The 22548-nt window shown below is 44.5% G+C and overlaps 1 protein-coding gene across 6 annotated transcripts in view; it reads right to left on the bottom strand.

The window, feature by feature from the left end:
* Positions 1-2573: 2573 nt before the first annotated feature.
* TPST1 (tyrosylprotein sulfotransferase 1) overlaps positions 2574-22548 on the bottom strand; it is a 248922-nt gene continuing 228947 nt past the window's right edge. For 2 of the 6 annotated variants that reach the window (XM_063953847.1, XM_063953849.1), the window contains exons 4-6: positions 18994-19069; positions 17153-17203; positions 16127-16162 (exon numbers count right to left, since the gene is read on the bottom strand). In XM_063953847.1, coding sequence (XP_063809917.1) covers positions 17196-17203; positions 18994-19069 — 84 coding nt within the window. In that variant the 3' untranslated portion in view covers positions 16127-16162; positions 17153-17195. Of the gene's footprint in view, positions 3799-7874; positions 7915-16126; positions 16163-16646; positions 16806-17152; positions 17204-18993; positions 19070-22548 lie in introns of those variants that run through there. The other 4 variants (XM_063953851.1, XM_063953857.1, XM_063953848.1 and 1 more) reach the window with 4 other exon arrangements.

The following is a 22548-nucleotide window of genomic DNA, read 5'->3' as shown; positions in this document are numbered from 1 at the left end:
ATTTTGTGGGCACGGTCCAGCCAAAGCAGCCACTGCAACCAGGGCAGCGACGAGTAACTCCCGGCCAGCCGCACGAGCTGCGGTGGCTGGGAGTTACCCTTCAAGTACAAAAGCTTTTGTACTTGTGCGGGGGGGAAAGGGGGCGTCCTGACACGCGGGACAGACTAGCCCTGTGCTGGGCGTCCCCCCCCCCCCCCACGTCAGTTTAAGTGATGGTAGCCGTGCTAAATTTAGCACAGCTATGATCAGGTCGGAATGACCCCCTATGTCCTGCTGCCAATCCATCTGCCCCCTCCGGCATCAACAATGCCCACTCCCTAGCCATGGCGCAGGTGGAACAAAAGTTGCTGCAGCCACCAGCATAGATGTGTATGAAAGCGACGCAGCAGAAGGCTTTCATAGCCCTCCCTGCGCCGCATACTCTCTGAGCCCCCGAGCCTCCTCTGCACATGATGTCACAGAACTGCCTCCCCGCCACAGCCGCGCCCAGATCCACAGAGGCCCTGACTCCGCAACACAGCACTTGGGCTGCTGGCCTGGAAGCCCCGAGATGGCTAATTTAACGGATAGAATGGGTGATATCGCGGACGCTGAATCAATGTAAAAGGTGACAGTGCTGTGCAGTGCCACTGACACTGCACAGCACTCTAACCTTTTACATTGATTTAGTGAGTCAGTCAGTTCTGCCAGCCAGTCACTATTGTTAGCGCCGGTGTCCCAACGCGCCGCATTACAGGGAAGTAGATGCACTAAATAAACTGCAGCTCCGAGCAGCCCTTAGCGTTGAAGCATTCCGGCGCTAAGGCCTGCTGGAAGCTGTAATTTACTGAGTGCATCTTCTTCACTCTAATGCGGCGCGTTGGGACACCGGCGCTAACAATAGTGATTGGCTGCTGTGCGAGTCTTCGGGAGAGCAACTGTCAAAGAGAGGACAGCAGCCTAGCTGCTTCCAGGAGGAGAAGATTTACTCACCCCTCCCCCACTCGCAGTACCTCCGGGCCCCATCCGTGGCACCCACACACCCCCCTCCACCACCCACGGTGGCTCTGGACCCCCTCCACCACCCACAGCACCCCCCAACCCGCCACACCTGCCCCTCCCCCACCCACGGCACCCCCGCACCGGCTACGGACACCCACCCGCGGCACCCGCCCCTCCCACACCACCCCCTCCCCCACCTGCGCCACTCCCGCAACTACCCCTCCCCCACCTGCGGCACCCCCAGACCCCCTCCCCCACACCCGCCACTCCCCCAACCACAGCACCTACTAGGTGATTCATTAGGCTCTGCGTGCGCTGTTCACGCCGCTGCAAGGGGCTACGACCCCTTAACCATCGCACGCCCTTTGTCCGGAACATTAGCAGTAAATGGCGCCCTGGGGGAGGGGCTACAGGTCAGAGCCAGATCCCCTTGCTGGACTTCACCACCGGGTACTGCGGGCCTTATGGAAACGGATTAATGCTACAATCCGACCTGTACCCTTGCCCTGGTGGTCTAGTGGGGTCCCTGCACGGCCACAGTGTCCACAAGCACAGCCTGCCTCCCATAGACCGCGCCGGATCGCTGTTTGCAGCGGGTCCTGCCTGGGGAACCCTCTTACCTCCTCCTTGCAGCGCCCAAGCGATCCCGGAAAGCAGCGGCGGTGTGTGTGCGCCCTATGTAAGAACCAGAGCCCTCCACTGTAATTACCTGGCAACCAGGGAGCAGGAGTGTAGAGCGCCGCTGGGAGGTGAGGGAGCCGCAGCACGATGTGTCAGAATGACACATAGCACTTTTAAATGCCTATTCTGCGGCTCTTGAAGTCTTATTTCTTCAAATGAAAGCTCTTTTCAGGGCTGCCCAGCGAAGCCCTCCCTGTTGTCAGCCTGCACTGCAGGCACCAACTTACAAACTGAGGTCCTGTGCACGGAGGCGGGGTTATAGAGGAGGCGGCGCTGTGCATCTTGGGAACAGTCAAAGCTTTTAGCCTGTTGGAGCCTCGGATCAAGATCCAACTCTACACCCTGATGTTATCCCTGTGGAACCCCAGTGTACCCCGCTGCAGAAATAACATTTATATCTTTGTCCAGATTTCTGTTTAACATGAAGGTGACCAGTACACTTAAAAAACTGAATGTATGATTGAAGGTGTGAGGGGGGATAAAATATGTAAAGTACTGTAACCAATAATAAAGAATACTAGGCTAAACAGTAATATACCATAAATATTAGTGATGAGCGGATTCGGTTTTACTCGATTTTACTCGGTTCTCAAAACCGAATCTTATTGGCTCACTGATGTCACGTGTTTTGGATAGCCAATAAGATTCGGTTTTGAGAACCGAGTAAAACCGAGTAAAACCGAATCCGCTCATCACTAATAAATATGTCGCAATATTGAATAGAAATTAATTTCTCTGTACGGTTTCATAGCTAAAATATTATCCCTTTAGTCATCCTTGACTCCCAGTTAATCTGGCTTAAACACAATGGAAAAGGCTCAAAAACATTCCCACATACAAGGTTAGGTGCCCAGATAGTTACTGCACCACACTTAGTAAATAAATACACTTAAAATATCCTCCAGAAGCAATCACATTTAAAGCTTTTATTTTGAAAAATAAAATACAAAAAAGTTAAAATTGTAAATGTGCATGTTTTTTTCAAACCCAACTTCTTTGGAAGTTTTTATTAAATAATTAAAAAGTTTTTTTTATTTTTTTTATTTCTCCACAAAGAGAAATAATGGGCGAAGGTGGAATATTTAGGAAGGTCTATCGGCCAGACATCTGTAATTATAATACCATGAATTTCTGATTTTATATTTAAAACATGTCCAAGTTTAGTGACAAAAGTTATTAAGATGCCCATGACATTGTTAGAGAACACCGCACAGCAGTGGCAGGAATGCTTTGGTCTCTTCCAATTGTGACTACTGGAAGGGTGTCTACCAATTTGAATAACCACAGTGTTTAGTTTAAAACTAAACAGAGTAATGTACGTAATTAGTCAATGACACGTACAGTAAAAGAAGGTGCCATCTAGACTTCAGAACACGTGGCGCACAGCACATGGCGTGATGATGTGCCTCTGAGTACAATATATTCAGATGTAACATCATGTTACAGAGTAATTCAATATTTGTTATTCCTCAGATCACTATTGACGTTAATGTATAGTGTCACTTTATACATTCCAATTCTAGGTTGCCAAAACACTACGGTTACAATTGATGCTTGTAAGAAAATAGGTATTAACAAGTGGCCACGGTTTAAAATCTACTATGTGTATGAACATTTATATGTTGTGCGTGAGCTTATATTGTGGTAAGAGAACATTTACCACTGTCATACACATGATTACATTGCTGGTGAAACGCTACTGTAAGCAGGGTATATACATTTAATATATACTTTGCTGAAATGTAATGCAACCTATATTGCTTATCCACCCCCCTCCCAAAAAAAGAGTAACAAACATTAAAAAAACACATTGATGTCACAGCATTGCAATGTTGAGAGGCCACATAAGATATTCAGGATGTAGAACCGTTTACGTCCTTTTCTTCCCATTTCTCTTTTACTTGAAAACAGATACAGCTGGTAAATACAGTACTACACCACTGCTAGAAGGTAGATGTCTCCTGCCACAAAAGTGCCTTTACTCCTATCGGTGAGCATGTGCCGTTGTGGAGATATGTGCTAACCAGTACAGACAATGAGACAGGTCAGGATGCAGCCAACAGATACACATCACAGTCTGTTAGCAGCGTCAGAATAATCATCACAGGTCCGTTCCACAGACAGAAAAGACAACACCTATACAGAGAATAGAGGAAACAGGTGGTAAACAAGATTATCACAATACATATGTAGGCCAATAACATTCTATCTAGCAATGATAAATATAGGGCTTATTTGATAACCGTACAATGGAGGTAATTCCAAGTTGATCGCAGCAGGAAATTTTTTAGCAGTTGGGCAAAACCATGTGCACTGCAGGGGGAGCAGATATAACATGTGCAGAGAGAGTTAGATTTGGGTGGGTTATTTTGTTTCTGTGCAGGGTAAATACTGGCTGCTTTATTTTTACACTGCAGTTTAGATTGCAGATTGAACACACCACACCCAAATCTAACTTTATCTGCACATGTTACATCTGCCTCCCCTGCAGTGCACGTGGTTTTGCCCAACTGCTAACAAAGTTCCTGCTGCGATCAACTCAGAATTACCCCCAATGTGCAAAGTAACCGTTCAGATTCAAGTTGTGTAATAGAGGTGCATACACACAGTGAGATGTTGACTATCTCCAATTGTAACTTTGCGATTTCCCCTGAACTCCCCGGAGCCCTGAACCACTGATATTGACTATCTTTACTTGAGATTTTGACTATGTGAGATTTTGACTAAGTGCCAATTTTGACTATACTATGTACTAAATTGTAGACAATATAGTCAAGATTGACTTGCCTGCACAGTCTATCTTTTCTTGCCATACAGACCCCACGGGAGCGCGCATCGGTATTGCAAGCTATGTACACATGGGTGGTCATTCCGAGTTGATCGCTAGCTGCTTTCTTTGCAGCGATCAGGCAAAAAAACGGCAGTTCTGCGTATGCGGCGCAATGTGCACGCGTGTCGTACTATTACAACGAACAATGTAGTTTCACACAAGGTCTAGCGAAGCTTTTCAGTCGCACAGCTGACCGCAGAGTGATTGACAGGAAGTAGGTGTGTCGGGAGTGAGTGAAAAAACGCAGGCGTGGCTGGTGAAAAGTAGGCGTGGCTGGCCGAACGCAGGGTGTGTTCAGGACGTCAAAACAGGAACTAAATAGTCTGCAGTGATCGCAAGCTAGGAGTAGGTCTGGAGCTACTCTGAAGCTGCACAAAATGATTTTGTAGCCGCTGTGCGATCCTTTTGTTCGCACTTCTGCTAAGCTACGATACACTCCCAGAGGGCGACGGCTTAGCGTTTGCACGGCTGCTAAAAGCAGCTAGCGAGCAACTCGGAATGAGGGCCATGGTGCAATTTGCACTAACTTTCCTTATACCTTGAGTCTAGCACAAGTTAGAAAATGAATGTTGACAATTGCTTTAACAGTACACATAAAATACCTGCAGTGTCTATAACTAAGTAAATATGTCCATAACATGCTCTCTCAATCCTCTGCAGCAGTTTGCCATGTTAGGAGGGAGCATTTTGACCAAAGCAGTGAGAGCTCGGCTGATTGCAGTAGAGAAAATCACTGTATGGATTGGTGGCAGGGAAAGTGATACCACAGTAACTCATATTACTGCAAACTCATCTTTTTGACCTGTATCAGATTCCTTAAGAATTGCAAGGTGATAGCAACTTGTTGCTGAACTCATACACAGAGAGAAGACTACTCAGGGATAAGTGACAGACTTTGTACCCCCTTACTATACTTGCTATGCTACATATTTATGTTCTCTCCAGTGATTAGTGTAATTGTACATACGGATGCATCCTGGTGCTAAAAACACGTTGTTTCCCGCATACACCCACAAGTTCAACAGATGTGACAACTAGGTCTTGTTCAAAAGACATATAGGCGCTACAATTGTTTTTGCACACCTGCATTTCAATAAAACAAGGTAGTGGGCGGAACCCGGCAGGGTGCCCTGTTCTCCAGGGGGGTCTTCCCATATATATTCCAGATGAATAGGTATGTATGGACTGAGCACAGAACTGGGTATGCACTATTGCCATGCATGAATATACTGTTTTGAGACATACAAGAATAAGAGGGGTGGGGAAGACTTACGTTACATGCATCACTAACTGAAATTTTGAACTAATAATTCATGTGTTCAGTTTCATTTGAGGAAAGTTAGTCTCGTCTCTAATTCAGTTATTACTCCTGAACTCTTTTCAGTCACTAATTGATAGGACACACTGGGGGTCATTCCCAGTTGATCGCTAGTTGGCGTTGTTTGCAGCGGTAGCGATCAGGCTAAAAATCGGTATTTCTGCGCATGCACCGCAATGTGCACGCGCGACGTACGGGTACAAAGTCCTTTGTGGTTTTGCACAGGTTCTAGCAAAGCTTTCAGTCGCACGGCAAAACGCAAGAAGATTGACAGGAAGGGGGCGTTTCTGGGTGTCAAATGACCGTTTTCAGGGAGTGTTTGGAAAAACACAGGTGTGGCTGGGCGAACGCTGGGCGGGTGTGTGACGTCAAAAGCCAACCCTCCAATGTTAGAATCAACGCACACGAAGAGTAAGTCCAGGGCTGGTCTTGTTCTGCACAAAATGTTTTTGCAGGCGCTCTGATGCACAGGCGTTCGCACTTCTGCAAAGCGAAAATACACTCCCCCGTGGGCAGCGACAATGCGTTTGCACGGCTAAAAACTGCTAGCGAGCAAACAACTCGGAATGACCACCATTATTCTGAGGTGAATTCATTGCAATGAAGAAAAAAAAGACAGAGTCTGTAGGCAGTATATGCAGAGAGAGTGGATGAAGCTAAGCATTGGGGAGATAGGACAGCTTAAAAGTGAAGCACAACGTGGGAAAGGGAAGAACACAGAAATATGTGGGGCAACTAGCAGAACATAACAAAACAAAACAGCACACTGTTTAAATGAGGCTTACAAAGATAGAGCAAACACACCGTCTGTTACCCTTTATGGCGTGTGCACATGATGAGGCACATGATATTTTGTGATATACACAGGTGCAGGTCTCAAAACTACAAAATGAATATATACAGACGTGTGCTCATACAACTAGTCTCAATACTCCATGTGACACGAGACGCATGTGAGCTGCTAGGTCCAGTTGCAACCCCGATAGTGCCTGGTGTCTTTTTCATGTCTTTTAACTGAAAAATGCTTCTTAGTTGCGATGCCACTTTGATATATGACACTTGTATATCTGTGTGCGACTGAGTCACGGATCAGATTAACTTAAGACACATTTTTGGGTAAAAGGAGAGTTGCAGTGGACCTTGCGCTTCGAGAGGGGCAGTTTGGCACAACTGCAGCAATAATGTATGAGGACACATCTGTACAACACCATGCAAAAACATACAACCTACTATCAAGCAAAGTTAACCTAAATCTACAAGGACACTGAGCCACTCCAAGCATACTATCTACACATAAAGACACTTTGTGGCAGCATGATGTCTCCTTCATCAAAAACAACTGAATCACCCTATAGGTCTCATCAAAGACTCCTCCTGTATGTTTTCCTTTCCTCACGCTGCCCCCTCATTGTTACCTTGTGTAGCAAAGTGCCTGACCGTGGGCCTGATTCATAGCTGCATGCTATTTCAATATTCTCGCACTTGATCAATTGTCATGGTCTGTGCATACATCCCAGTCGCAATGTGTGCGCTCACTGATTGAATTGCTATCATGAACACATTTGAGAATTCAGTCGCAAGACAATGACGGGAAGAGACAGTTTTATGGGTGGCAAAAGGGAGTGAAGACAAAACCACATGCGTGGTCAGGCCTTTTTCGGGGTGTGTCTCCAGCAGCATCTGCTGCAATCACATGCTCACATATGTCTCCAGCATCTCAGTTACGGCGCCCATACGAGCGTACACTCACACAAGGAACTGATGCTGTGTATGTGTGCACAGCTGCGGGCAGCTGCAACGGCTCTGGAGGGCATCTCAATAAAAGTTGTAGTTGCTGTTGAAACAGCATATTTTCACGCATACACAACAAGAAAAATTGCAGCTGCGGCATTAATAGCGTGCAAGTATGAATCAGGCCCCATGACCATATTTATTATGTTTGCCTTAAAGCCATACTTGTGTTGCATTTTTGGTGAAAAAAATGTAAAAAAAAAAGTCAGCTGGATTGGGGTTTAATGTGAAATGATGACTTACACAATAGTTTATCCATAATGGAATTATTACCTTGACTGATAAGGAGGCTTTGCTATTTCACTGCTTCAGTCTGTGAAAAAAAGAAATAAAGAATGTTCACATTTATAAGCAGATAACATGTTGATTGTTACATACAAACATATGGAATTTAGAGGGAAAAAACACGCAGACAGAACAGCTAGCAAAATAATAAAACATTAATTTGGAGGGAGCAAATACATTTTTGTTCTGTCTTTATTACCTGGTAACATAACAGACATTCCGTAGCTAATAAAAACATATTTCTACTGCTCTGTTCTGGAGAGTTCCACATATAAAGGGTTTGACAGTGAAACGTATGCGCAACAAATAGCATGTTCAGCTGCTGTAATTAAAGCTACGTACACACTGAGCGATATATCATCCACTCGAGAGAACGGACGATATATATCTCGGGTGGCTGTGTATACCCAGGATGTCTGTGAACGATCTAGTTTACAGACATATTGTGTCGGCCCTGCAGCACAGCCAATGGCCGATAAAACTGCGGAGGTATTGGTGCATCTGGTTGCGTGTGTCAGCAGTCCGCAGGGTGGGCAAATTCAAATGCACTTCCAGCTGTGATGTGAGGACAGATATATTAAGTGTATATGTAAGCATATATGCTTACCTGAATCTGATGTTCTGTAGTCAGGGGACATGTCGCTGTGGTGTGTACCCAGCTTAAAAAATAGTTATGGTTCTCTGTACTGTACATTACTTAGCCATCACACTTGTAAAGCAGCTGTACTTACGGAACCAAAGGGTTGGAGTTGTGTTACCGACGCCGGGATCCCGGCCGCAGAATGCCAGGAGGGAGTAGGGGGAGGCGAGCGCAATGAAGCCCCTTACGGTGATATAGGGGTCGGTATTGTGACCGGCGGGGTCACATAGCTACATTACGAACCAAAAGCACTTATTCTTGTCTTGCTTTATCTTGCCTATTAAAGGACTGATAAAATGACACACAGAAGGCGAATCATAATTACTAGTTTTCGCAGATCCATCATTTGCCAGGACTGAAGCACTAAAAATGTGATGTGCATGGGTACCTCTAACTGAATTAAGATTACATAAGCATTTGGTAAAGACCAATATTGTTTCTAGGTAGGGCAACGATGTGGATCCACTTCCATTTGTTGCCTTAAAGGCTTTCTTTAACATAGAAGGTTTCACACGATTGTATAAATCTCTGTTTAGTGACTGACTGACTGGCTGGCTGACTGGCTGACTGGCTGGCTGATGCAGACACATGTATTGATAGAATGCATTTGATTGGAGAAGCAGAACTCTGCTGTAGCATTGGAGAGCAGGCATTGGATGATATTTTATCACTATGAATAACAGGAGTTTCAGTGCACGTCACAGACACACAGTTTTGTACAATTAAATACAGATTCACATTATTTGGAAATTATTTGAATTTAAGGATTATATTGATAGCAAACTGTTCAATTACCATGGTATTATTATATAGAGACTATCAAAGAAGATGCTATATACCAATATTCTGCAACCCTTATTAAAAACTCATCATCAGGCAAAAAATAAGATTTTACTTACCGGTAAATCTATTTCTCGTAGTCCGTAGTGGATGCTGGGGACTCCGTAAGGACCATGGGAATAGACGGGCTCCGCAGGAGACAGGGCACTTTAAGAAAGAATTTGGATTCTGGTGTGTTCTGGCTCCTCCCTCTATGTCCCTCCTCCAGACCTCAGTTAGAGAAACTGTGCCCGGAAGAGCTGACAGTACAAGGAAAGGATTTTGGAATCCAGGGCAAGACTCATACCAGTCACACCAATCACACCGTATAACTTGTGATAACATACCCAGTTAACAGTATGAACAACAACGGAGCATCAGATCAACCCTGATGCAACCATAACATAACCCTTATTTAAGCAATAACTATATACAAGTATTGCAGAAGAAGTCCGCACTTGGGACGGGCGCCCAGCATCCACTACGGACTACGAGAAATAGATTTACCGGTAAGTAAAATCTTATTTTCTCTAACGTCCTAGTGGATGCTGGGGACTCCGTAAGGACCATGGGGATTATACCAAAGCTCCCAAACGGGCGGGAGAGTGCGGATGACTCTGCAGCACCGAATGAGCAAACACAAGGTCCTCCTCAGCCAGGGTATCAAACTTGTAGAACTTTGCAAAAGTGTTCGAACCTGACCAAGTAGCTGCTCGGCAAAGCTGTAATACCGAGACCCCTCGGGCAGCTGCCCAAGAAGAGCCCACCTTCCTTGTGGAGTGGGCATTTACTGATTTTGGCAGCCGCAGAATGAGCCTGCTGAATCGTGTTACAGATCCAGCGAGCAATAGTTTGCTTTGAAGCAGGAGCACCCAGCTTGTTGGATGCATACAGGATAAACAGCGACTCAGTTTTCCTAACTCTAGCTGTTCTTGCTACATAAACCTTCAAAGCCCTGACCACATCTAGTAACTCGGAATCCTCCAAGTCACGAGTAGCCACAGGCACCACAATAGGTTGGTTCATATGAAAAGATGACACCACTTTTGGCAGAAATTGTGGACGGTCCGCAATTCTGCCCTGTCCATATGGAAAACCAGATAGGGGCTTTTATGTGACAAAGCCGCTAATTCTGACACACGCCTAATAGCATGACCACCTTCCACGTGAGAAATTTTAACTCCACGGTTTTAAGTGGCTCAAACCAGTGTGACTTCAGGAAACTCAACACCACGTTAAGATCCCAAGGTGCCACTGGAGGCACAAAAGGGGGCCGAATATGCAGCACTTCCTTCACAAACGTCTGAACTTCAGGCAGAGAAGCCAGTTCTTTTTGAAAGAAAATAGACAGGGCCGAAATCTGGACCTTAATGGAACCCAATTTTAGGCCCAAAGTCACTCCCGCCTGTAGGAAGTGAAGGAAACGGCCCAGCTGGAATTCCTCCATGGGGGCATTCCTGGCCTCACACCAAGCAACATATTTTCGCCATATACGGTGATAATGTTTAGCAGTCACGTCCTTCCTAGCCTTTATCAGCGTAGGAATGACCTCATCCGGAATGCCTTTTTCTGCTAGGATCCGGCATTCAACCGCCATGCCGTCAAACGCAGCAGCGGTAAGTCTTGGAACAGACAGGGCCCCTGTTGCAACAAGACCTGTCTTAGAGGCAGAGGCCACGGTTCCTCTGTGAGCATTTCTTGCAGATCTGGATACCAAGTCCTTCTTGGCCAATCCGGAACAATGAGTATTGTTCTCACTCCTCTTTTTCTTATGATTCTCAGCACCTTGGGATTGAGAGGAAGAGGAGGAAATACATAGACCGACGGGAACACCCACGGTGTCACCAGTGCGTCCACAGCTATCGCCTGAGGGTCTCTTGACCTGGCGCAATTTCTCTGCAGCTTTTTGTTGAGGCGGGATGCCATTATGTCCACCTGTGGCAGTTCCCACCGACTTCAAATCTGCGTGAAGACTTCTTGATGAAGTCCCCACTCTCCCGGGTGGAGGTCGTGCCTGCTGAGGAAGTCTGCTTCCCAGTTGTCCACTCCCGGAATGAACACTGCTGACAGAGCGCTTACGTGATTCTCCGCCCAGCGAAGAATTCTGGTGGCTTCTACCATCGCCACCCTGCTCCTTGTGCCGCCTTGGCGGTTTACATAGCCACTGCAGTGATGTTGTCTGACTGAATCAGAACCGGTTGGTCGCGAAGCAGGGACTCCGCTTGACGTAGGGCGTTGTATATGGCCCTTAGTTCCAGGATGTTGATGTGAAGGCAAGTCTCCTGACTTGACCACAGCCCTTGGAAATTTCTTCCCTGTGTGACTGCCCCCCACCCTCGGAGGCTTGCATCCGTGGTCACCAGGACCCAGTCCTGAATGCCGAATCTGCGACCTTCGAGAAGGTGAGCACTCTGCAGCCACCACAGGAGAGACACCCTGGCCCTGGGGGATAGGGTGATTAACCGATGCATCTGAAGATGTGATCTGGACCACTTGTCCAGTAAGTCCCACTGGAAGGTCCTCGCATGGAACCTGCCGAAGGGAATGGCCTCGTATGATGCCACCATCCTTCCCAGGACTCGAGTGCAGTGATGCACTGACACCTGTTTTGGTTTTAATAGATTCCTGACCAGTGTCACGAGCTCCTGAGCTCTCTCTATCGGGAGATAAACCCTTTTCTGGTCTGTGTCTAGGATCATGCCTAGGAGAGGCAGATGAGCTGTAGGAACCAACTGCGACTTTGGAATATATGGAATCCAGCCGTGTTGCCTTTACACTTCCAGAGAAAGTGATAAGCTGTTCAGCAACTGCTCTCTTGATCTCGCTTTTATGAGGAGATCGTCCAAGTACGTGATAATAGTGACACCTTGCTTCCGCAGGAGCACCATCATTTCCGCCATTACCTTGGTGAATATTCTCGGGGCCGTGGAGAGACCAAACGGCAACGTCTGAAATTGGTAATGACAATCCCGTACCACAATTCTGAGGTACGCCTGATGAGGTGGATAAATGGGGACATGAAGGTATGCATCCTTTACGTCCAGAGTCACCTTTAAATTCAATATGGGTCTGACCGAACCGTCTGGTTTCGGGACTACAACATGGTCGAATAATAACCCCCTCCTTGTTGAAGGAGGGGAACCTTGACCACCACCTGTTGAAGATACAATTTGTGAATTGCAGTTAACACTGTTTCCCTCTCGTGGGGGGAAGCCGGCAGGGCCGTCGGTGAGGGGGCATCTCCTCAAAGTCCAGCTTGTATCCCTGAGACACAATATCTATTGCCCAGGGATCTAACAGGGAGTGAACCCACTTGTGGCTGAACTTATGAAGGCGTGCCCCCACCGGGCCTAGCTCCGCCTGTGGAGCCCCAGCGACATGCGGTGGATTTTGTAGAGGCCGGGGAGGACTTCTGTTCCTGGGAACTAGCTGTGTTGTGCAGCTTCTTTCCTCTGCACCCGCCTCTGGCAAGAAAGGACGCACCTCGGACTTTCTTGTTTCTTTGTTCGAAAGGCTGCATTTGATAATGTCGTGCTTTCCTAGGCTGTGCAGGAATATAAGGCAAAATATCAGAATTACCAGCTATAACTGTGGAGACCAGGTCCGAGAACCTTTCTGCACACAATCCTCAGTCTTCCATATGCCTCTAAAGTCGGCATCATCTGTCCATTGCATATTCTACAGGACACGTCAAGCAGAAATCGACATAGCTTTGACTCTAGGACCCAGTAGACTCATGTCTCTTTGGGCATGTTTTATATATATATATATATATATATATATATATATATATATATATATATATCTCTTAAGACAGCATCTTTAATATATATATATATCTCTATATATACATTCTAGGGTCTCAATCTCTGCTGATAAGGTACCTGTCCACGCTACCACAGCGCTATAAACCCATGCCGACACAATCGCCGGTCTGAGTAGTGTACCAGAATGTGCACGCTATCTGCAGGATCCCTGAGAATAGCTGTTACGTCAGGGCTACCTTTTGGGCAAACGTGACACCCTAGGGGAAGATTCCCATCGTATCCTGGCCCTAGTGGGGAAAGAATACTCCCTGAGAATTCTTTGTGGGAAACTGCAGTCTCTTGTCTGGAGATTCCCGCTCTTTTTCCTCATGAGAGGAGGGAAATTTACCTCAGCTTTCTTCCCCTTAAACATGTGTACCATTGTGTCAGGGACAGATGAGTCATCAGTGATATGCAAATCATCTTTTATTACAATAATCATATATTGAATACTCCGTGTCGATATCAGTGTCTATTATTTTGGATATTGATCATTGAGAGACTCTGAAGGTCTCTGCGACATAGGGACAGACATGGGTAGATTTCCTGTCTGTTCTCTAATCTTTTGTGCAATAAATTTACCTTAGCACTTAATTACACATATCCAAACAGGTGTCGGCGTTGTCGACGGAGACACCCTCTCACACACATATTTGCTCCATCTCCTCCTTAGGGGAGCCTTTTACCTCAGACATGTCGACACACACGTACCGACACACCACACACTCAGGGAATGCTCATCTGAAGACAATTCCCCCATAAGGCCATTTGGAGAGACAGAGAGAGAGTATGCCAGCACACACCCCAGCGCTATTAACCCAGGAATAACACAGTAACTTAATGTTAACCCAGTAGCTGCTGTTTATATTGATTTTTGCGCCTAATTATGTGCCCCCCCCTCTCTTTTTACCCTCTTCTACCGTGTATCTGCAGGGGAGAGGCTGGGGAGCTTCCTCTCAGCGGAGCTGTGGAGAAAAAACATGGCGCTGGTGAGTGCTGAGGAAGAAGCCCCGCCCCCTCAGCGGCGGGCTTCTGTCCCGCGTTTCTGTACAATATAATGGCGGGGGCTCATGCATATATACAGTGCCCAACTGTATATATGCCCACTTTTGCAAAGAGGTCCTAATTGCTGCGCAGGGCGCAGAACACACCAGAATCCAAATTCTTTCTTAAAGTGCCCTGTCTCCTGCGGAGCCCGTCTATTCCCCATGGTCCTTACGGAGTCCCCAGGATCCACTAGGACGTTAGAGAAATGTATGTTACAAAACCAGTATAAAACTTATTCTTATAAATAATTCTTATTTATGAAGAGCATAAATCCAAACTAATACTCCTTTCAGACCGAGAAAAGGATCCAGGAATTTGCCAGGGCAACCAGGGTCAACCCGGTTATGTGTGAAAGGGTCCACCCGGGTTGAAATTGGGGTTTGATCCTGATCGAGGCCAGGGTGAAGCCCCAGCATTTCTGACCCGAGTGAACCCTTCACACAGGGAAAGGACTCGGGTTAAGCCCAAATGCTTAACCTGGCATTTTTATATCTTGTGTGAAAGGGGGTACGGAGCTGGGACTGGGATCCAACCCGTGTTCCAAAAGACAGAAAAAAACAGGGTCCCAGTCCCAGCTTCTGTCTGAAAGGGGTATTAGTTAAGAGTCACTCCCGCCGCCATGTGTAGTATACTGGGGGAGCCTGGCGGAACAGCAGCCGCTGATTGGGGCCTCCAGCGCACAGCCACCTGTCCCCTCTGCACTCTTTCCATGTAGTCTGTCTGACTACCCGTCCCCCAGAGTGCCACCCCGCCACAGACTGCAGCTGACGGTGCATAGCTAGGCATGATATAAGGGGTTATTTCTGTGAAGATAAAAAAGAAAAAACCTATATCTAGAGACAGGGAAAAAAAAAAAAAGACAGGCGAGTAGGAGGGGCTAGCTTACGTACACCAGGTGGGAGGTCCCTGAGGAAAAAACTAGGGAAATGAAGGACTAACCCACTGTAAGGGCTGTAATGGAGACTGAAAAATTATATTTTTCATTAAAAAATAAATAAATAAATTATCAGTTTTCAAATTTTTTACTGCAGTAAATTTACATCTTTATTGCTAATATGTAGAGTTTGTAATGTCTTCCTTCATTTACACGTAATAGTATAATTTCATCAAATTCAAGTGACCTGAGATAATGGAATTGGTGCCCTACAATGACTGCATGCACAGAATGATGTATTCAGTGCAGGCAGGCTGAGGGATGTTTGCAAATTTACATTGTCTACCAGTTAAAATCTTAATTATCAAGGATTCTTTGAAGGTATTTACAGCGTAATTTGTACATGACTGCCTACATTAAGTGCCATTTTAAACTATTTTTAGTATTGTTTGAACTGTTGAATTTATCAGCCATAAACTAGTCTGGTATTAGCAGATACAGAGTTTGAGTCATACATTAACACAGGATACTGGTCCTACTCTTTCCTGTATTCAGACAGCTACCATAGTAACTCTGTTATACAGCCCACATAAGTCTTCACAGAGAAGTGTGCACAAATAGCTGTCTGCCATAGATTATGGTTGAAGTGCTATGTAAGATCAGGCGTTAACTGAAAAATGGGGACATGCCAGAGCATAATTGAATATCATCTGGGTGTAATCTACCGTTATTTTTCTTTTTTACACTTTTAGCCGAGCACTTAAATACAGTTTGCCCCTTGGGCACCAGCAAGCAGCAGTGTGGAGATACAATACTAAAATTCTCCTCTGCCCATGTTCCATGGCCCTTGATCCATAGTTTGAACTACCTAAATACAGAATGATAGCGGCAATGTGGCAGATTCTCCCTAGTCGGACAATAGAATAAAGAAGACATGCAGACCACCAGAAGTCAGTTTGTTATGTCGACTATAACAATAAAACATGACTTTCCAAAATTTACGTATATTACAGCCCCAAAGCTAATTAACTGCAATAGTCCATGCAGATATCATCTTGCCTCATGAATTTTCTTCCCGTGTCTTCTTTGGCTAGAACACAAAAAAAATCATATTGGCTCTTAATATTTTAAGAATTGTGGGAAAATTCCAGTAAGAGACATATCTTCATGAACACTTACAGATAAATATGGAAATGTATTAAGGGCAAATGGCACAAGAGATCAGAAGACAGCTGCTGCAGCATCTGGTACCCTGCTATCAAGAACAAGATTTCCATTTCACATTTAGGTGCGCGTTACATTTGCCTTAGAGGAGCTGCTTTGATACAGTGTTATGGCCATCTCCTGCTAGTTATAAAGTAGGAATAGTGCATGACATAGAATATATGGCAATGAATCCCCCCAGCAGATCATTTAAAGAACAACCTTAAATTTGTGCGCTACTTTACTCTTCAAATGATTACATATTACATGTAGAGGAATCATCATTTCCAGTATTGAAGCCACAAATTTATAGTATAATGAATTTATTTTTTATTGCAAATATAAAACATTACATACACAGTGATCACTTTAACAGATGCACCTTTCTGGTACTGGGTAGGATGGGGTGTTTGCTCCAGAATGGCATGGATTCAACAAAGTGTTGCACCTGCCTCCAGCTTGAGTGGTGCCTGGAAGAGCAGCCTGCTGTCTCCAGAGGTACCAGTGTCCTACACCCAGGACTGCACACCCTAAACATAATAGGAGATGCTACCATGCTGAGACTTGTAGTGCCATACAGAATTATAGTGAACTTGCAGGTGCACACTCTAAGCACTAAGAACACTAGTAGTAATCAAAACAATTATAATAAACTTTGCAATTTAACAGGGAGTAAAACTGAGGTTATCAGCATAATTTTGGCCAAAAAATATGGGCCCACCGACACAGAATTAAATTTCAGAATAAAAATACAATAGCACTAATTTTCACATTATGCTATTACTTCTAGGGAATAAATGTAATATTGCCAAGTTATTCCTAGACACTAGTAACACAGTGTCTTCTCACAATACAACACATTGAACAATATATCTACCTGAGGCATATCCTTCAGAAAATCCGGAAGCTGAAATTCCCCTTTATAGACCTAAAAGGCAAAAAAGACAAATGTATGTATATACAATTGCTGAGTCTTTTAAGAGTTTAAAATCTGAATAAGGTAAACAATTACACATACAACTGTAATGAGCAATCATTGCTGCTGTGCCGCTGGCTACACATTAGACGACATGCAAATGATACAATGTCACTTATAATTTCCTTTCAACTCCCGGACAAACGATAGTGTGCGTACAAAGTGAGCAATTTTAAAAACGACCAAACGAAATACAGGAGTCGTCTGATACTATGAAATTGTTGGGTTTCAGCCTAATTTAACATTGTTCATTGTTACTAGCATACACACTATACAATTTGCTCATAGTCATTAGCGACATTTTCAAAATTGAGTCGCATGTACAGACGACGTCTCTAGAGATCCCCGGGAGCGCGCATCATTATCGATATAGTGCGTACACACTGATCAGTTTCAAGGATTTGTCATACAAATGGTCGTTATCTGCAAATTTGTTTAAAATGTTGTGTGTACCCAGCTTAACTGAGCAGTGGCAAGTATAGAGCACGACTTTTCAGCAATGTGGCTTAGGAGCTAAGGATTAGTTAAATGAACAAAACATAACTATTCAAGTTATATTTTATGTGCCCTGGCAAAAAAAACAAACAAACATAACAAAACACTACACAAAAATCCAGTCTACAATTTAAGGTTTTCTTTTCATAATATATGTATACATATAATATAAATGATTCTTCAGAAGGTCAGACTTAAATGATAACGATTATGTGTATGTGATGTCCCCCTAATGGTCATACAACACATAATTGGGAAAAAACAGGTATACCCATATTCTTACAAAGGAGTGGAATAGGTGCTAATGTGATAATTATGAAGCAGACTCTTATGGGTATGGGTCATTAGGTCGACCACACTTAGGTTTAGGTCGACCACTATTGGTCGAAATGGTCACTAGGTCGACATGAACAAGGTCGACATGGGAAAAGGTCAACATGGTTTTTTTTTACTTTTTTTGGTGTTGTTTTCTTCGTAAAGTGACAGGGAATACCAATTAATGCACCATGCCCCCTCCCTGTATTGCTCGCCATGCTTCGGTCAGGTTACTATTGCCAATTGTAGTCCACGTGGAACGTAAAGTATGAAAAAGTCCAAAAAATTAAAACAAAATGTGAAAAACGCATGTTGACCTTTTTCCATGTCGACCTAATGCATGTCGACCAATAGTGGTCAACCTAATGACTGTTGACCTAAGTATGGTCGACCTAATGACCGTATCCCGACTCTTATATACAAAATATTAGATATATATATATATTTATTACACACACACACACACACACACACACACTCAAACAAACAGTGTCAATTGACTGTGCTAGAGGAGCGAGCAGATATCCGACTAAACTAGTGCCGCAATACTGTTTTCTGCCTTCAGCATGGCACAAACAGCATTGCAGCAGGCAGTAAGTCGTAGAATGCTTGTTACCACGAGAAAACACCCAGTTTAAGGTGCGGTAATTAGTATTTCCCGAAAAGTGCAAGACGCAAAGGAGACCACTGAATGGCTTCAGGACCTCCGTCCTGGCACTATTCATATCACTTTGAATTGAAGCAAACACAAGGACTTAACAATATCAGCAGTTAAAAGGACATTAACAACTTTCCTCCAATGTTTCGGTTTATTTTCAAAACAGTCTTTAGGGCTAAAAATAAAAAAGTGAACAATGCACAACTAATAACCCATCATCCTCAAATGCTGCCAGGTGTAAAAAATTAGTGCTTGCCATGTGTACCACACTGACCTGAACCAGAAAGGAGCCGCTGGATTGCAATTTGTCTAGACAAAGTCTCATAGCAGATCGAAATGCCATCACCTACCTGCGAAATGTTTGTATGAGTGAATTAACTCCATTATTATTTGATATCCTAAATATGATATATAGACAATATATATATATATATATATATATATATATATATATATATATATACACACAGGTTGAGTATCCCTTATCCAAAATGCTTGGGACCAGAGGTATTTTGGATATCGGATTTTTCCGTATTTTGGAATAATTGAATACCATAATGAGATATGATGGCGATGGGACCTAAATTCAAGCATAGAATGCATTTATGTTACATATACACCTTATACACACAGCCTGGTCATTTTAGCCAATATTTTTTATAACTTTGTGCATTAAACAAAGTGTGTCTACATTCACACAATTCATTTATGTTTCATATACACCTTATACACACAGCCTGAAGGTCATTTAATACAATATGTATAATAACTGTGTATTAAACAAAGTTTGTGTACATAGAGCCATCAAAAAGCAAAAGGTTTCACTATCTCACTCTCACTCAAAAAAGTCCGTATTTCGGAATATTTGGATATGGGATACTCAACCTGTATATATATATATATGTATGAGAGAGAGAGAGAGAGAGAGAGAGAGAGAGAGAGAGAGAGAGAGAGAGAGAGAGAGAGAGAGAGAGAAAGCTAACAGGTGCTCTGCACTCACTATAATAATGCATGGGGACTTATTAGGGTTTGTTATTAAACAAAAAAGTAAGCAATATGGCAAAACCATGTTGCACTGCAGGTTGGGCAGATGTAACATGTGCAGAGAGCATTAGATTTGGTTGGGGTTTGTTCAAGCTGAAAACTAATTGCAGTGTAGAAATTAAGCAGCCAGTATTTACCATGTACAGAAAGAATATAACCCACCCAAATCTAACTCTCTCTGCACATGTTACATCTGACCCCTCTTTAGTGCAACATGATTTTGCCCAATTGCTTCCTTTTTTGGTTTCCTAACAAACCTGAATAACCCCCTTACAGTAGCTCATATTTTCACCAAAACATTTAAACGTGCAGCCCCCGTCAAGAGACACCATTTTTCTGCAGGTCCTACTCTATCACTCAGTATATAGATATGGCAATTCCTATCACAAAAGAATCAAACTTAAGATATGTTTACCGTTTTAATGCTCACCTGCACACTGGCTTTTAAAAGGTGAAAAAGTCACAGAACATATCTGGCATCTCTCATTATTTCACCTACCTAAGTGTTAGCTCATGTATACCCCTTTCACACCGCACAAATAACCCAGTATCGACCCAGCATATTGCCGGGTCAGCGTGCGATGTGAAAGCGCCATAGCCGAAATCCCGGGTTGCCTGACCCGGCAATTCAACCCAGGAATAAAGCAGTGTTATTCCCGGGTTGAATACCGGGTCAATGGCAGTGTAAACTGGCTCCGACACGTTCTCTGCATAGGGAGAGACGGTGAGGAGATGAGCTCATCTCCCAGCGCCGCCTCCGCTGCCGGCTCTGCCCCCTGCCGCTATGTCAACCCGCCCGGCATATTGCCGGGTCAGGGAAGCCAGCGGTAGTGTCTAATGCCGGATCCCACCCGGGAAGGACCAGTTTCCAATTCCCGGGTGGGATCCGGCATTGGGGTAATATTCCAACTTGTGTCAGGGGTAATATTCCAACTTGTGTCAGGTGCATTCCTGGGTGTTTTATCGCAGAGATATAGTGAATATATCTTAACTTTGCTGGTTGTTATGGTTGAGATATAGTGATACAGAGATTATAATATTATATATATATATATATACACATACACACACACACACACACACACACACACACACACTGCTCAAAAAAATAAAGGGAACATTAAAGTAACACATCCTAGATCTGAATGAATGAAATATTCTTATTAAATACTTTGTTCTTTACATAGATGAATGTGCTGCCAACACAATCACACAAAAATTAATCAATGTAAATCAAATTTATTAACCCATGGAGGTCTGGATTTGGAGTCATCCTCATAATTAAAGTGGAAAAACACACTACAGGCTGATCCAACTTTGATGTAATGTCCTTAAAACAAGTCAAAATGAGGCTCAGTAGTGTGTGTGGCCTCCACGTGCCTGTATGACCTCCCTACAACCCACACAAGTGGCTCAGGTAGTGCAGCTCATCCAGGATGGCACATCAATGCGAGCTGTGGCAAGAAGGTTTGCTGTGTCTGTCAGCGTAGTGTCCAGAGCATGGAGGCGCTACCAGGAGATAGGCCAGTACATCAGGAGACGTGGAGGAGGCCGTAGGAGGGCAACAACCCAGCAGCAGGACCGCTACCTCCGCCTTTGTGCAAGGAGGAACAGGAGGAGCACTGCCAGAGCCCTGGAAAATGACCTCCGGCAAGCCACAAATGTGCATGTGTCTACTCAAACGATCAGAAACAGACTTCATGAGGGTGGTATGAGGGCCCGACGTCCACAGGTGGGGGTTGTGCTTACAGCCCAACACCGTGCAGGACGTTTGGCATTTGCCAGAGTACACCAAGATTGGCAAATTCGCCACTGTCACCCTGTGCTCTTCACAGATGAAAGCAGGTTCTCACTGAGCACATGTGACAGACGTGACAGAGTCTGGAGACGCCAAGGAGAACGTTCTGCTGCCTGCAACATCCTCCAGCATGACCGGTTTGGCAGTGGGTCAGTAATGGTGTGGGGTGGCATTTCTTTGGGGGGGCCGCACAGCCCTTCATGTGCTCGCCAGAAGTAGCCTGACTGCCATTAGGTACAGAGATGAGATCCTCAGACCCCTTGTGAGACCATATGCTGGTGCGGTTGGCCCTGGGTTCCTCCTAATGCAAGACAATGCTAGACCTTATGTGGCTGGAGTGTGTCAGCAGTTCTTGCAACATGAAGGCATTGATGCTATGGACTGGCCAACCCGTTCCCCAGACCTGAACCCAATTGAGCACATCTGGGACATCATGTCTCGCTCCATCCACCAACGCTACGTTGCACCACAGACTGTCCAGGCGTTGGCAGATGCTTTAGTCCAGGTCTGGGAGGAGATCCCTCAGGAGACCATCCGCCACCTCATCAGGAGCATGCCCAGGTGTTGTAGGGAGGTCATACAGGCACTTGGAGGCCACACACACTACTGAGCCTCATTTTGACTTGTTTTAAAGGACATTACATCAAAGTTGGATCAGCCTGTAGTGTGTTTTTCCACTTTAATTTTGAGGGTGACTCCAAATCCAGACCTCCATGGGTTAATAAATTTGATTTCCATTGATAATTTTTGTGTGATTTTGTTGTCAGCACATTCAACTATGTAAAGAACAAAGTATTTAATAAGAATATTTAATTCATTCAGATCTAGGATGTGTTATTTTAGTGTTCCCTTTATTTTTTTGAGCAGTGTATACACACACACACACACACACACACACACACACACACATATATGTACACACACATACATATACACACAGTTGTGCTCATAAGTTTACATACCCTAGCAGAATTTGTGATTTTCTGG

Source organism: Pseudophryne corroboree, chromosome 2, assembly GCF_028390025.1.
Source record: "Pseudophryne corroboree isolate aPseCor3 chromosome 2, aPseCor3.hap2, whole genome shotgun sequence".
In the NCBI taxonomy this organism is placed as follows: Eukaryota; Metazoa; Chordata; class Amphibia; order Anura; family Myobatrachidae; genus Pseudophryne; species Pseudophryne corroboree.
This window is presented reverse-complemented; position numbering and strand designations above follow the sequence as displayed.